Below are 15,732 nucleotides of genomic sequence, written 5' to 3' on the forward strand. Positions count from 1 at the left end.
CATGGAGGGATGGACATAGGGAACAGGTAACTATGGGGAGGAAGTGGGAGGGGAGCTGTTGCATTGTGGTAAATTGTAGTCAATATCATGACACAAAGTGTATGTGAACTGCTATATGGAAAGTAAATTAGCTCTGTAAATTTTCACCCAAATCACAATAAAAAAAATTAAAAAAAAAAAAGAAGGTAAATACATTGCTACTCCAACAATTGTTTCTCCTTTTACTCCTATTACTGACCCTTCATGGAAAACTGAATGAAATGTATAACTGACAGGTTATAGAAAAGCAGGTATGTTACTGCTTGCCTATTTCTCTCTACACATTTCCCTCGGCTTTACTGAATAATAACCATTTTATTTGTTAATTCATAATGTTTAAATTAAATTTAAATTTAAATTTTTCATAAGAAATGAGTAGAAAAAAGCCTTCACACAAAAAAATTACTTATATACTGCATATATTAATAGTTTGGCATAGAATATAAAATCAAACTTTTAGACTCAGAATATTTGCTCACATAAAATCCAATTTTAAATTTTTCCTATACCTTTCTTTCCCTTCCTTTCTCTTTTCTATAATGTTCTTTTCTTCCAGAGCCTCTGAAAATTTCTTAGTTTCATAAAGTCTTGCAGTCTGGTAAAAAGAAAAATGACCAAAAATAAACCAAAGTAATTAATTACCTGCAAAGTATTAAGGAACATATGTTTCATCTTAACTAGTGATTTTTAATACATATCACAAGATTTATACTTTGATAGTATTCGCCATATTTTATTGAAAGTTGCTAAAACAGAGTCAAAATTAATAAATCAAATCTATTTTACTTTTCCTTACGACTCTATTAGCAAACCTATAGTTCAATGAACTTCTATCTTAAAAAAAAAAAGGAAAATAACAAGCAGACATTGATTTCTTACATAGGTGCATAGCTACCATATATTTTAAAGGACATGGCACCCACTTTCTTCTCGATATGGAAATGATACTGCTGTTATTTTGGTACCTCGAACATATGAATACTAAACATACAATCTTTAACGGAACTCTCAAACATTTAAAAAAGTGGATATTAAAGTTTTTCTCACAATTTGGAAGTGACTTGATGGGTTCTCATACCTGTGTGAATGAAAGACTACAATTCAATGAATACACTAACACTGTATTCAAGAATGCTATATCATTTTGAAGGCAAATTAGTTCAAGTGTAGTTCTATAAAGGTTATAATTTAGTCACAAATTTATCAAGATTAAGTTCTTCAAGCCATTTACTCTCATTGTACCCTTTTGGACAAGACTTTTGTAGCTTTTATAATGCTTTTAAATTCCTGTTATTAAGCTATATATTCTTTCCTCATCTTCTTTCTTGAAGGCCTAATGAAAATTAAACTATTCCCCAAAACGCAGAGTTTAACATATTCAGTCACTAAGACATATTTTAGCTCCAAACATAATCTGAGGCAAATAAATTATTATAACTATCTTCTCTTTGAAATAGTCTCAGCATAATATATCATCCCAGGATTAAACAATTTCACAAATAATTTATAATCTACTATTTTTACTCAAGAGAATAATACTGGCCTATATATTAAAATCAGTTTTATTTTTTCCCTTATTAACTTTTTATAGATGTACAACTTATCAACAACAATGTCAATAATTGGCAGTACAAACCTACCCTTAATCAGTAAGATCATTCCATCACCATTAACAGTCCTTTCCCCCTCCCTCTAGCCCTTGGTAACCACTAACAAACTTTATGCTCTATATATTTCCCTTTTCTTGTCTTTTTATAGAAATAAGGTCACATAGTATATGTTCTTTTGTGATTGGTTTATTATACTCAGCATAATGTCTTCAAGCTTCATCCACACTGTAGCATGAATCAAGACTTCGTTTCTCCAACTTAGTATTCCCTAGTGTATGTAATGCATTGTGTTTATTCATTCATTTGTTGATGAGCATTTAGGTTTTTTCTACCTTTGGGCTATTGTGAATAGTGCTGCAATGAACATTGGTGTACAAGTTTCTTTTTGAATCTCTACTTTCAAGTCTTTTGGGTATATGCCTAGGAATGGAATTGCTGGGTCATATGGTAGTTCTTTTTTTTTTTTAGGAACACCACACTGTTTTCCACAATGGCTGTGCCATTTTACATTCCCACCAGCAATGGATAAGGGATACGGGCTCCAATTTTCCCACATTCTTGCCAACATTCTTTTTTAAAATTTTACTCATCCTGTTGTTGCTGTTGTTATGTGCCGTCGAGTCGGACCTGACTCATAGCAACCCCTCCTTGGGTTTCCAAGGCAGTATCACTACGGAAGTAGATTGCCCCGTCTTCTTTCCAAGGAGTGGCTAGTGAGTTTGAACCACCAGCCTTCTGGTTAGCAGTCAAGTGTCTTAGGCACTACTTTACCAGAGCTCCCTTAGTCATCCTAGTGGGAGTAAAATGGTATCTCACTGTGGATTTGATTTGCATCTCTCTGATGGCTAATGACACTGAGCACCTTTAAAAGTGTTTGGTAGCCATCTTAATGTCCTCTTGGGTGAAATGTCTATTCAAGTCCTTTACCCATTTTATGATTGGGTTGTCTTTTTGTTGTACATTGTCAAAGTTTTATATATTTTTTGGATATTATATTCTTATTGGGAGCTCTGGTAGCGTAATGCCTAAGACACTTGACCGCTAACAAGAAGGCTGGTGGTTCAAACCCACCAGCCACTCCTCGGAAGGAAGGTTGGACAATCTATAGTGATACCACCTTGGAAACCCAAAGAGGGGTGGCTATGAGCACATAACAACAACAACAACTACACATTCTTGTCAGATATATGGTTTCCAAAGATATTCTCCCAGTTGGTAGCTTGTCTTTTTACTTTTAAGGTAAAATCTTTTCGATGAACTAAGTTTTCAATTTTTATGAGGTGCCATATATTCTGCCTTGCTAATTGTGCTTCTGTTATTATATTAGCTAATCATTGCTGAAAACTAGGCCTGTGTTGCTCCTGCTTGTTCTAAGAAATTTATGGTTTTATTTTGCACATTTAAGTCCTCAGTCCATTTTGAATTTTTGTGTATGGTGTGAAGCATGGATCCTGTTTCATTTTTCTGCATGTGGAAGTCCAATTTTCTCAGCACCATTTATTGAAGAGACTCTTCTTTTCCCATTGAATGGACTTATCATCCTTATCAAAAATCAGTTGACTGCAGATGTGTGGGTTTTTTTTTTTTTTCTGTACTCTCAATTATATTCCATTGGTCTATGTGTCTCTTTTTAAACCAGTACCAGGCTGCTTTAATTATTATAGCTGTATGTTGTTGTTGGGAGCTCTGGTAGCATAGTGCCTAAGGCACTTGACTGCTAACCAGAAAGCCGGTGGTTCAAACTCACCAGCCACTCCTCGGAAGGAAGATGGGCAATCCACTTCCGTAGTGATACTGCCTCGGAAAGCCAAGGTGTGGTCGCTATGAGTCGGGTCCGACTCAATGGCACATAACAACAACAACATGTTGTTGTTCTTGTTGTTAGGTGCCATTAAGTCAGTTCTGAATCACAGCGACCCTATGTACAATATAATGAAACACTGGCTGGTCCTGCACCATCTTCATAATCTTTGCTATGCTTGAACCCATACTATATAGGTTTTAAAATTAGGAAGTGTGAGTCTTCCTATTTTGTTCTTCTCTATCAACACTGCTTTAGATATTCGAGGCCTCTTACTATTCCTATAAAGTTCAGGATTGGTTTTTCCATTTTTGTAAAAGGCTGTCGGAATTTTGATCAGGATTGCGTTGAATCTATAGATTTGAGTAGTATTGATATCTTAACAATCTTCCAAATCATGAACATGGAACCTTTCCATATATTTAAGACTTCTTTAATGTCTTCAGCATTATTTTATAGTTTTTATTATATCAGTCCTTCATGTCTCTGATTAGATTTATTCCTAGGTATTTTATTCTCTTAGATGCTACTGTGAATAGAATTGTTACTCCAATTTCCCTTTAAATTTCTCATTGTTGGTTACTTATTTTTCACAACTGATTTTTCATTTGTTGATCTTGTACTCTACAACTTTGCTAAATTCATTTATTAGCTCTGTAAGTTTTTATGTGGACTCTTTTTGGGAAAAAAATAAGTCCTTTGGCCTGAACTACCTATAAAGCATCCTATGAATCCTGCTGGTATTTTGTTAGAGATAACTTTGAAACATTTAATATTTATTTCACATACAGAAACTCAAATTTGATTTAAAACAAAATTGTAGAAAAATATTACTAACTTCTAAGAGAACTATTATTTTAGTATTGTTTTAACCGTGTTTCTAAATTCAACAGAAATTCCTCTTGAATTAACTTCAAAATTTTAAGCCTTACCTTAAAATCCTTTCTCCATGTTTAGGTTCTCTTGAAAATACCTCTTCTAAGGCTACCACACCATTATACTTATATATTAACGTACACATTAGAAACATATAACAAAATATATACCTGATTTAAGAAATTAATTTCTATTTCCACTTCATCTATTTCTTTCTTCAATTCAGATGAACTTTTGGTAAACTTATTGGCAAGTTTAAGAATTTCTTCTGTTTTACATCTCATATTGACCCTTTCATGTTAAGGAACTATTCTATGCAAGTAAGTTTTACATTTACAATATATGTGCTACATCAGAAATAATACTATGTAATATTATTTATATGTATGTTCCACATAAGCAATAAACCAAAACCAAACCTACTGCCATTGAGTTGATTCCCACTAATAGCAACCTTATAGCAATAAGTAATATTAATAATAGTGTCTGGAAACAGAGGTAAGATTAATATAAACATTGGACAGACTAACAGACATAACTTATTGTTCATCTGTTACATATTGAACTTAAAAATAACATTTCACCTAAAATATTTGTTAGGATTTTTATTTCAGTTAAATGTTTTCACAAAGTGTGTTTTTGTTTGTTTAGTTTTATGCAAGATGGTCATGTTATATAGTGTGACTGTTTATAATCAATTCATATCTAAACTTAACTCCTTATGTCGCCATTATTATTGGTTCCAAAGCCAACAATAAATTCACTCAATTTCCTTTTTCTTGCTCTATAGGGCTCATCAGTCCACCCTGTAACACTCAAAAGAGGTCTAGATCTTCCATCTGGATTTTCTCCTTGACCTGGCGTTAGGCCTAATTTCAAATAGAGAATTTCTCAGCTACTAACAGATGCACTGAGTGGTTTTAGCTAATTTCATAAATTACTCTATACTCTATTTAGGAGAATTAAAAAATAAATAGAATAGTGGCAGTGAACAAAAACTCCAGAAAAAAATTGACAGACCCTTCCTATCTGCCTTAAAAATATAATTTATAAGCTAGGACATAAAATTTCAGGTGAATATTCTCTATAACAAGGAGTTCTAATGGCACAGTGCCTAAGGCATTTGACTGCTAACCGGAAGTTTGGTGGTTCAAACCCAACAGCTACTCTGCAGAAGGAAGACAGGGCAATCTACTTCTGTAAAGATATACCACCTTGGAAACCCAACTGGGGTCACAATGAATTTGTTTTTATCAAAATTCTTAATTTAAATGTTAGATATACAGATTAAAACATCTGGCTGCTAACTAAAAGGTCAGTGGTTTGAACCCCCCAGCCACTCAGTGGGAGAAAGATGAAGCATTCTGCTTCCATAAAGATTTGCAGCCTTGGAAACCCTACGGGGGCCACAATAAGTCAGAATCGACTCACTGGCAGTGGGTTTGGTTTTTCTGGTTTAATCTTCAATTCTTCCTACCTCCATTCATCTCTTTGTTTATCATACAGCCTTATATCGCATCTCATCTCACATCCCTCTCCCTAAACCCCTGTAATAGCTTCTGCACCTACCAACCTCTGTCCCTCCCCACTGGAAATAAAGCACAGATAGACAGCAAATGGACATCTCAGAACAGAATAGGGTAAAATCAAAACATAGTATGAGTAAACAGTAGAGGTGCTGAAAGAATGACTTAGGATGAAGCAGACAAGAAACAAGGTACAATGCAAGGATAAAGAATATTTAGTATAAAAAATGAAGTTATCATCTGATAGAAAAGTATATGAAGGATTGTGGAATTTGGAAAAGGATTAAAGTTCCAAGTTCATTATTGGGGAAGATTTCTCTGACAAGACAAGCAGACTTAGATCAATTATGAGTTACTTAAGCATCTACTATGTTGTTGTTGTTGTTATGTGCCGTCGAGTCAGCCCGACTCATAGCGACCCCTCCTTGGGTTTCCGAGGCAGTATCACTACGGAAGTAGGATTGCCCAAACTTCCTTTCTGAGGAGTAGCTGGTGGGTTTGAACCGCCAGGCTTCTGGTTAGCAGTCAAGTGCTTTAGCCACTATGCTACCAGAGCTCCTAAGCATCTAGTATAGTGCTACTATATTAGATTACTTCCTTATCTGTCTGTCTCCCCTACTAAACTGTGAGTTCCTTGGAAGAAAGCTTTGTAAACCCAAAGGGGGTTGCCATGAGTCAGAACTGACTCGATGGCAGTGAGTTTGGTTTTTTTTGGTTTGAGGCACAAAGCAGGTTCTACAGATGAACAAATAATTGTGACTCATCTTCTTACCACCTTCTATCCTATTAAATAATAACCAATTGATTTAACTGGAGTTCTTTCTTTGGTTACAACAGAACAAGATGACATCTTCATTAAAACATACTACAAAAAGTCAGATAACATAAACCATTTTATCCTCATAAAATTACTAGCTTCTGATCACATGTATATATGTGAAAACTAGTCCCAGACAGCCTTTAAAGTAAACCCAAATTGTAGTTAACACAATACAATCCATATGATTCTTACCAAGGAAACACAAGAAAAATGAAAATACAGAAATAATACTATCTAATAAAAATTCTAGGTAGAAATACAATTGTGGATACATGTGTAATGTCCATTTAGTAAGTGATGGAAAGGGAGCAGGCACTGAAAAACAAAACTGTATTTTAGACTGATTTACATATTATACTCTTTACGTTAGAAATACATGATTATTAAAACAATATAACAAGAATATTAATACCTAGAAATTCCATTAAAATAGCTTCATTCATTTTTAATTGTTCAGAGCATGCCAACACTCTGTTTTGAACTTCTTCATGTTCTGTTTTCTTCTTATAATATTCATGTGAAAAAGGTATTTCTGAATATTTTAGTTGATATTGCTTCAACACATCTTTATACTGGCATATATAGTCGTGGTACATTTTTCTGTTAAATTAAAAGAAGTAAATGATGGCTATATGTCAAACCAAAAACCAAACCAAACCCACTGCCATCAAGTTGATTCCAACTCATAGCAACCCCCAATGGGTTTTCAAGGCAGTAAATCTTTATGGAAGTAGCTCACCCAGTCTTCCTTACATGGAGTGGCTGGTGGGTTTGAACCACCAACCTTATTGTTAGCAGTCAAATGGGTTCTGAGATTATGCCTCTTTGGCTACCTCTGTGACTGTGAGTTTTTAATCTCCCTCAATTTTCGAAGCTCAAATTATCACATGAAGTCATGTTCTATGTGTTAGAACTCTAGGTTCACAATCATTTATGTGTATCCCAGAACAATTTTATGAATAAAATTTCTGCACTGTTTGAAGGAACTCCTCTAGTCCATCACAGGTAGAGGTGAAATGGTTATATAGACACAGGTCTTGAATGGAGCAGTTAATTCTTATAATATTAATCCTCTCTTCTTATTTAACCTGTGCTTGATCTGCAACAGGGGTCAACAAACTATTGTCCATAGGCCAAATCCAGTCTGCCTCCTGCTTTTGTATGGCCCATGAACTAAGAATGGCTTTTATGTTTTTAAATGACTGGAAAAAATCAAAAGAAGAATAAATATTTCAGGATATATTAAAATTACATAAAATTAAAATTCTAGTGTCCATAAATAAAGTTATATTGGAACATAGTTCATTTATTTACATAGTGTTAAAACTGCTGTTGAACCACAACAGCAGAGTTGAATAGTTACAACAGAAACTGTACGGCTCATAAAGCTTGAAATATTTAGTATCTGGCCCTTTCGAAAAAATGTTTGCCTACCCTGATCTACCATATGAAAAATGTTCAATCTAGTTCTTTATAGAATTATATATTTAAATCTTTTTATTCAATTCTTATCAACTACTTAGTTTCAGGAAATAATATTCACAGAAATATTTATGAAAAATATAAACCACTTATGTTCCTAAGGAAGCTTTGGTAGCATAGTGCCTAAGGCACTTGACTGCTAACCAGAAGGCTGGTGGTTCAAACCCACCAGCCACTCTCCGGGAGGAAGGTTGGGCAATCTACTTCCGTAGTAATACTGCCTCAGAAACTCAAGGAGCGGTCGCTATGGGTCAGCTCCAACTCCACGGCAATGGTTGCCTTGCCTTTGTTATGTTCCTACAGATTTCCTGAATTTTATATCTTGGATCAAGCCAAACTATATGAGGAGTTTCTTAAAAGATACCATAATGATTACCTCACCTAAGCATGAAAGAAAAAAAGAACAAGTATTCATAAACTGTTACACATAATGAGAAGAAAAATAAGGATACAAGCCCTGCATTGGTCAGCAGGTCTGAGTCTTAAAAATGTTTTCACTTCTTAATACTACTAAACTCTGCTCCCATTAGCAAGATAAAGAGTTAAGTCCAAAACGATCAAGCTCTTATTCCTCTAAATACATATTTTCTAAATTAAGCCCTCACTTCTAATATAACTATTTGGGGAAATGATCCAAGAAGGAGATAAATACCAGTAAGACTGAGCCTAGGTCACTAGTTTAAAATGAGATTAGCATACCACACTCATCATTTTTGTATTGTATATTCCCACTCACTCTTCTAATATAGTCTATACAGGAAACTGACAGACCCAGAATAGCCAAGTCATGATTCAGGAAGAGTCATTACTATCACATTTATTGCCAGCAATGCTAGTCTTGGTGAATGCCTGAAACAAGGATGGGAGAGTAAAAGAAACCAGCTGGTGCCTCTACTTCATTATTCATGACACCAACAAATGGATTCCTCCTTTTACAAATCCTGGTATTCAGCTGGTTTAGAGAATTACATAGCTGTTTTCACATTAAAATCTCTGACTAGCTCAGAAACATCAAACACTACAAACACTACAGAGTGGTTCCTTCTTGGACTGGTTTGCTTTATTTATTTATTTTTGAACACTTTTATGTGTTTTAGGTAAAAGTTTACATACCGGATTAGTTTTCCATTCAGTGATTCATATACAAATTGTTCTAGGATGTTGGTTGCAATCTCTGCAATATGTCAGCACTCTATTTTCACTCTGGGATCCTTCCGGGTTCCCTTTTCCATTTCTCTGATTTCCCTGCCCCTCGCTGCCTTCTCATCTTTGTTTTTGGACAAATGTTGCCCTTTTGGTCTCATATAGTTGGTTATGCTAAGCAAAACATTACTCACGGGTATTAGTTTTTTATTTCTATAAGTCAGTCTATTATTTGCTTGAAAAGTAGTCTCTGAGAGTGGCTTCAGTTCCACGTTAGACGGGTGATTTAAGACAACAGTCTTGGGGTTTTTTCCTGGACTGGTTTGCTTTAGCCCCACACAGAATCATTTTTAAGAATTAATGTTTTACAAACACAACACAATTAAAGAGAATGTTGACACACTGTGATAAATATAACTAATGTCACTGAATAATTTGTGCACAAATTATCAAATGCGTACCTAACTTCCTTTGTAAACTTTCACTAAAAACTCAGTAACATTTTTTAAAAAAACAAATAAACCCCATCTTCTAATCCTAACCATGACCTTAACCCCAGAGCTAAACCTAACCCTAACTCTAACCCTAAATCTAACCCTAAACATAATCCTCACACTAGATCTAACCCTGACCCAAATCCTAACACTAAACCAAACCCTATCGTAACTCTAATCTTCACCCTAAACCTAAATCTAACCCTCACACTAACCCTAAGCCTAATTAAACCTAGATCTAATTCTAACCTTAACATTAGCCCTAACCCTAGATCTAACCATAACCATAGCCTTCATCCTAACCCTTAACCCTGTTGTTGTTATTTGCCATCCAGTTGGACTCAACTTATAGCGACCCCTCCTCGGGTTTCCGAGGCAGTATCACTACAGAAATAGATTGTCCAACCTTCCTTCCGAGGCGTGGCTAGTGGGTTTGAACCACCAGCCTTCTGATTAGCAGTCAAGTGCCTTAGCCACTATGCTACCAGAGCTCCTCCCTTAACCCTTTTGTTTTTTTGTTTGTTATGTGCCGTCGAGTCAGCCCTGACTCCTAGCGACCCCTCCTTGGGTTTCCTATTCTGCAGCTATGGTGTGATGGTTAAGTTTGTGTGTCAACTTGTGGTATATTCTTGTCAGAGCGGTACTAAGTAACCAGAACACATGGCCTGCATTGAGAGATGCTAGAACAAACAATCATTATTTGTGTGAGGCCACTAAAGGTATTTATTGCACAATTTCTCCTTTATGAGAACCCATGAGAAAAATTTCTCTCAAGCGTCAGTACCATAACGGGAAAAACCTCTGCTTATCCTAAGCAATTTCACTGTTTTTAAACATTCCCTCAATACTTTGACTACTTGGAACTTCAAAGCCTAATTTATGCCTGCATCTAACAAATGTGCAGGATAGTATAGTATAAATGTATACTTCTAATTCGACCAAAGGTTTCATCTTCCTATGTTATCCTTAGACCTCCTATGGCACCATGAGTCCAAAATACTTTAAAAAAAAAACTTAATCCTCATCTACATTTTTTAATCTTGTAAAGTATAATGTCCCACTAATACTAAATTATAAAATTAAAAAGCTTTGGTTTATGTATATACTGTACTTGTCTTTTTCAATAGTTTCTTGATAAACAGTCAATTTGTCCCGCATATAATCTTCATGTTTACGAAAAACATCACATGTTGGCTTCCAGCTATGGAAAAAAATTGTATTTATAATTAGCATCTTAGAATGATAAACAAATTGACAGATATAATTAAAAATGAATGAAATAATTTAAAGATAACCAAATCATTCTCTTCCTGGAGAAAAGAACCTTACATCAAGAAAAATATTGTTATCCTCCATAAGCATCACTACCACCATTCATGCATTGACACATATGCTCAAACATCCAAATAATTTTTACATAAAATATATTTTGGAACCATGACTAGGGAAGGATCAGATGTGGCATGGCATTTTTATCATACACTCTACAACCCTCCAACATCAGCATTTCTTTCTCATTATATTTCTAAGATCTTGCCAAAGAAATCCTTTTGAAGTAAGCTTTCAAAGAGCTGGGACTGAGTTAAAGAAGCTTTTTTACTCCTTAGAAACTTAGAAAAGCATGTTACTACTATCCTGAACTAGAAAGAGAGAGACCAGGCTAATGTGAATTCTAAAATTAGATTATAAGAATAAGATTAATATCTATCTAATACATTATTTTATTATGACCTAGAAAAATATTACCAATAGAAAAAATCTAAAATTAGCAGACTCCATGGCAGCTTCCATTCTAAATATTGTTTAAAAATTTCCTCTAGTTAGATACAAATTTGTATTTGTAATATACAGTAAAGTTCTAGTCACAGTAAGTCCTTTTTATCTTTTTTTAATTGCAGAGAATATATATGTAACAAAACATTTACCGTTTCATCCTTTTTCATGTTATTCACCATAAATTTTTGTTTCAAAATGTTTGTCTTGTAACAGATTTAACTACTGTAGTCTAGAACTTGAAGCCATGTTAAAAGAATCCCTAACATATTGAGTACTTTTATTTTAAAAAAATTACTAATTTTAGGCTGGATTCCCAAAATAAAATAAAATCCTAAAAATTCAAAGATTGAAATTACTTTAAATTTTTTAATAACAATTTTATATACTGAGCCTAAGTTATTCAAAATTCTGTATGTAGGTTAATTGGATCTAAATCAGTGGGGTCTTAAATCTCTTACTTCTATTTTCCTTTAATCTCCTTATAATTCTTTTCTATGGTGGCATATAACCAGGTAATTTAAGACTTGATCCACCATTTTGCTAATATAGAATACTACTTCAAAGCACCAGTGTTTTCAACTATAAACTCAGAAACCTTGAATAAGAGAATCTTGTGACAATTACTGAAAGTTCATTTCTTTCAAATACTCACTCACTACAGTTGTCTTTGATATCGTCATTATGTTTAGAGTAATGATTAATTTCTTCTTCTGTTACATTTATGCTTTCATGTATCTTACAAATAGTTGTTTTGTTTTCTTTAATATCTTCAAAGCATTCTGGAAATAGGAAATGTTTATTTTCTTAAGCTAGAAAGCATAAATTCAAAATAACAAAGACAGAAGCAAAAAGGGGTAAAGCAAGTTACCTAAAAAGAACAGTCAGAGAATGAAAAGGGCCAGATACTAAAAAAACAAGAGAACTAGAACAAAGCTCGAGCCTAGACCAGAAGCTAAGGTTTTGTGTTTGAGATTAAAAAGAAATGTCCCCTGTCCCTCTTCTTTAATGTAAAAAGGTTAGGTTAGATGGTATCTCAAGTCAATTGCATCCTATCATGTTTTGGGATTATATAAACTATAATTATCATTTATGACACTAATAAAACACTTTTGTTTTTGACAAATGTTAAGTTTCTATTTATTGATTCCTGCTCAACTGATTATAAAATATATAAATAATTATAAAATATACTTATTTAGCACTGAGTGAACACATGAGAAACATAAAATGATATAATTTCTTGACAAGATTAGAATAAATTCTTAATACCTGCATTCTTTTTTGATTACAGAAAAGATAACAAAATTCTACGTTTTCAAAATTAAGAAATTAAAAGCTCTATTTCATTTTGATAGTTTTTATGCAGAATCCTAAACATACTATGTAATTTGCCTTGCCATTTCATTCATAATATTATTTTTCAAAATTATTCCTGGAACTGTGGCATCCATCAATCTTGGCTCCTAATTTTTGGAGATTTTTATAAAGATTTAAAAAAATTTTACTCAAATAGTTGAAATTACCTGTATTAATTAAGCAAATTACACCTTTTCAACTGAACTGAATTTCAAGCAAACTTCTTCAACACAAAACAGTTAAATGCTGAATACAGAAATTTATTATCAAAAATTATAATAAAATAATGATTATTTTTCCTTGGGTAAATAGCTCATTGATAGAACTGGCAAAAAGTTATAATGCCAACCACAAATTGCTCTAAACAGGGCAACTGTTTTATATGCTATAAATAATAAAAGACCAAAATGTCTTTTGGTTTACTTACTATTAATTTGTTGAATCATATCTTCTTTTGCTTTCATGTCTTGATCATACTGGCAAACTAAAATAAATAAGTCTTTTGTGACTTCACTTCATTGTTAAAATGTCAAATGATAATACAAATAGCTATCTATTTATTTATTTTCATTTTATACCTACCAAATTCTAGCAAAAGTCTGTCCAAAGTGACAAACAGGCTGTCATTCATCTTGGATACTATGTTTGGGGTGGAAAAAAAGGACATTTATAAGGAAAGAGTTTGTGAAAAGTTGTGTTATTAGGTAACAATCTTTAATACAGCACTCTTCACAGAAAAATATGTGGGGAGGAGAGACACCCTTTCAACCCACTCCTATATTCCAAGCTAGTACTGAACATAGCTTAAAAAAAAAAAAAAAAAGGTTGCCTTGGAGTCCACTGACTCATGGCAATCTTATATGTATCGTAGGTTAAACTGCGCTCTATAGGGTTTCCAAGGGCTGATTTCTCAATAGCAGACCAGGCCTTTCTTCCTAGACTTAAACTCCCAATCTTTCTGTTAGTAGCCCAATGCATTCACTGGTTACAGCACCCAGGGACTGGGCATAGATCTGTTGTGTGTCATTCAGTCAATTCTGACTCACAGTGACCCTACAGGACAGACTGTTGTTATGTGCCCTCCAGTCAGACCCAACTCATAGCGACCCCTCCCCTCCTTGGGTTTCGAGGCAGTATCACTCAGAAATAGATTATGCAACCTTCCTTCCCAGGAATGGCTGGTGGGTTTGAACCGCCGCCTTCTGGTTAGTCACTACGCTACCAGAGCTCCCATAGGGCAGACTAGAACTATCCAGATTTTACCCTGTAATCTTACATAGTGCCTAAGGCACTTGACTACTAACCAGAAGGCTGGCGGTTCAAACCCACCAGCCACTCCTCAGGAAGGAAGGCTGGACAATCTACTTCCGTAGTGATAATGCCTCGAAAACCCAAGGAGGGGTCGCTATGAGTCAGGTACGACTCCACGGCACTAACAACAATCTTTACAGGAGCAGACCGCCAGGTGGAGGAGCTGGTGGGTTGCAACCACTGACTTGACATTTCGGTTACCAGAGGAGGACTTGACCACTATGCCACCAAGGTTCCTTGGACATCGATCTCCAAATAAAATAAAATAAAAACCTCACTGTCATCGAGTCAATTCCAACTCATAGTAACCCTCACTGTGTTTTCAAGGCTGTAATTATTTAGGGAAGCAGACTGTCTCATCTTGTCCCCTCAGAGCAGCCTGGTGAGTTTGAGCCACCAACCTTTTTGGTCAGCAGTTTAATCCCTTAACCACTACACCACCAGGGCTCTTTTGGACATAAATACTTAATAGATATTTGTTGAATGCCATTGCTTGACTGAAATTTACGGGCTAGTACGGGAAGGCCTTCATAATTGCTTATAGCAGTACTACTGCAGTAAAATCTTTTAAGTCTCCTAAATTGGAATCAACTCTATAGGCAAGGGGGTTTGGTGGCCCACAGATACCCAGATTTCTCAAAAGGATAATCCCTTTAAAATAAACATCGCTGAAAACTTCCCTACCCAGAAAGTTGTCCACTCACTCAACAGCTAAGTGAAACCTGAAGAAACCGCGCAATCTTACATTTACACAATTAACACCAAGAATCCAAAAACTGGACATTTACACAGAACTGCCGAATCTCATTACAAAATACGCGTGAAGCGCGGTTTATTTACATCACTCGTTACCCGTAGATTCCAAGCGCTCTGTTTTCTGCGCGTTTTCAACCGGGAAAGTCGCTCTCTGACTAACTCTCTCACAGCTTGATCGCTTCCCTTATCCAAGGCCGCCCCTCACCCGCGCGGCTCGCCTCAGCCCGCGACGCTCTAGCCACGCGGCAGCACCCACAGTTCCGCGCGGCACTGCGCGTCGCGGCGCCACGGCCACCACACGAAGAGATGCGTTCGATGGCCCTTAGAACGCGACACCGGTTATTCTCCGAGGACAGGGCCCGCGAGTCACGCCCTCAAGGGCCGCCTGCGCCACACAAACTCCCTTTCCCGCCCACCTCAGTCTCGCCTCAGACGTCGAACACCCATCCCTTTTCAGAGCCCAGTCTTCACTCCCGGCTTTAGAGTGAGTCCGCCACCGCGGATGCAGACACTGACAAGTCGGCGCCCCGCCCCGGCTGCTCCTCGCCCAGCGCCGCACATATCCGGCTCAGCCCCGCTTGGCCCCGGGGAGGTCGCAGCCAGAGGAGGAGATCGCGCTGAAAGCTTTCAGACTGGCGAGCACGGCTTCCTCCCCGGGCGAAGCAATATTCAAGCTCCTGAAGACCGCAGATGTTGAGTGTTACGAAGTACGACGTTTTCCAGGGTTTTTTTTTTTTTTTTT

At 35.8% G+C, this 15,732-nt stretch overlaps 1 protein-coding gene across 1 annotated transcript in view; it reads right to left on the minus strand.

The window, feature by feature from the left end:
• Window positions 1-13,554, minus strand: part of CUNH14orf39 (chromosome unknown C14orf39 homolog) — a 163,816-nt gene extending 150,262 nt beyond the window's left edge. Inside the window, exons 1-8 of the mRNA XM_042782085.1 lie at window positions 13,506-13,554; window positions 13,351-13,407; window positions 12,220-12,346; window positions 10,903-10,992; window positions 7,085-7,272; window positions 6,945-6,987; window positions 4,497-4,617; window positions 549-634 (exon numbers count right to left, since the gene is read on the minus strand). Of these exons, the coding sequence (XP_042638019.1) occupies window positions 549-634; window positions 4,497-4,617; window positions 6,945-6,987; window positions 7,085-7,272; window positions 10,903-10,992; window positions 12,220-12,346; window positions 13,351-13,407; window positions 13,506-13,554 (761 nt within the window). The remainder of the gene's footprint in view (window positions 1-548; window positions 635-4,496; window positions 4,618-6,944; window positions 6,988-7,084; window positions 7,273-10,902; window positions 10,993-12,219; window positions 12,347-13,350; window positions 13,408-13,505) is intronic.
• Window positions 13,555-15,732: the final 2,178 nt, after the last annotated feature.

The sequence above is a fragment of the Orycteropus afer genome, unplaced genomic scaffold (genome assembly GCF_000298275.1).
Source record: "Orycteropus afer afer isolate SDZICR_OR568_19922 unplaced genomic scaffold, OryAfe1.0 scaffold00237, whole genome shotgun sequence".
Lineage (NCBI taxonomy): Eukaryota > Metazoa > Chordata > Mammalia > Tubulidentata > Orycteropodidae > Orycteropus > Orycteropus afer.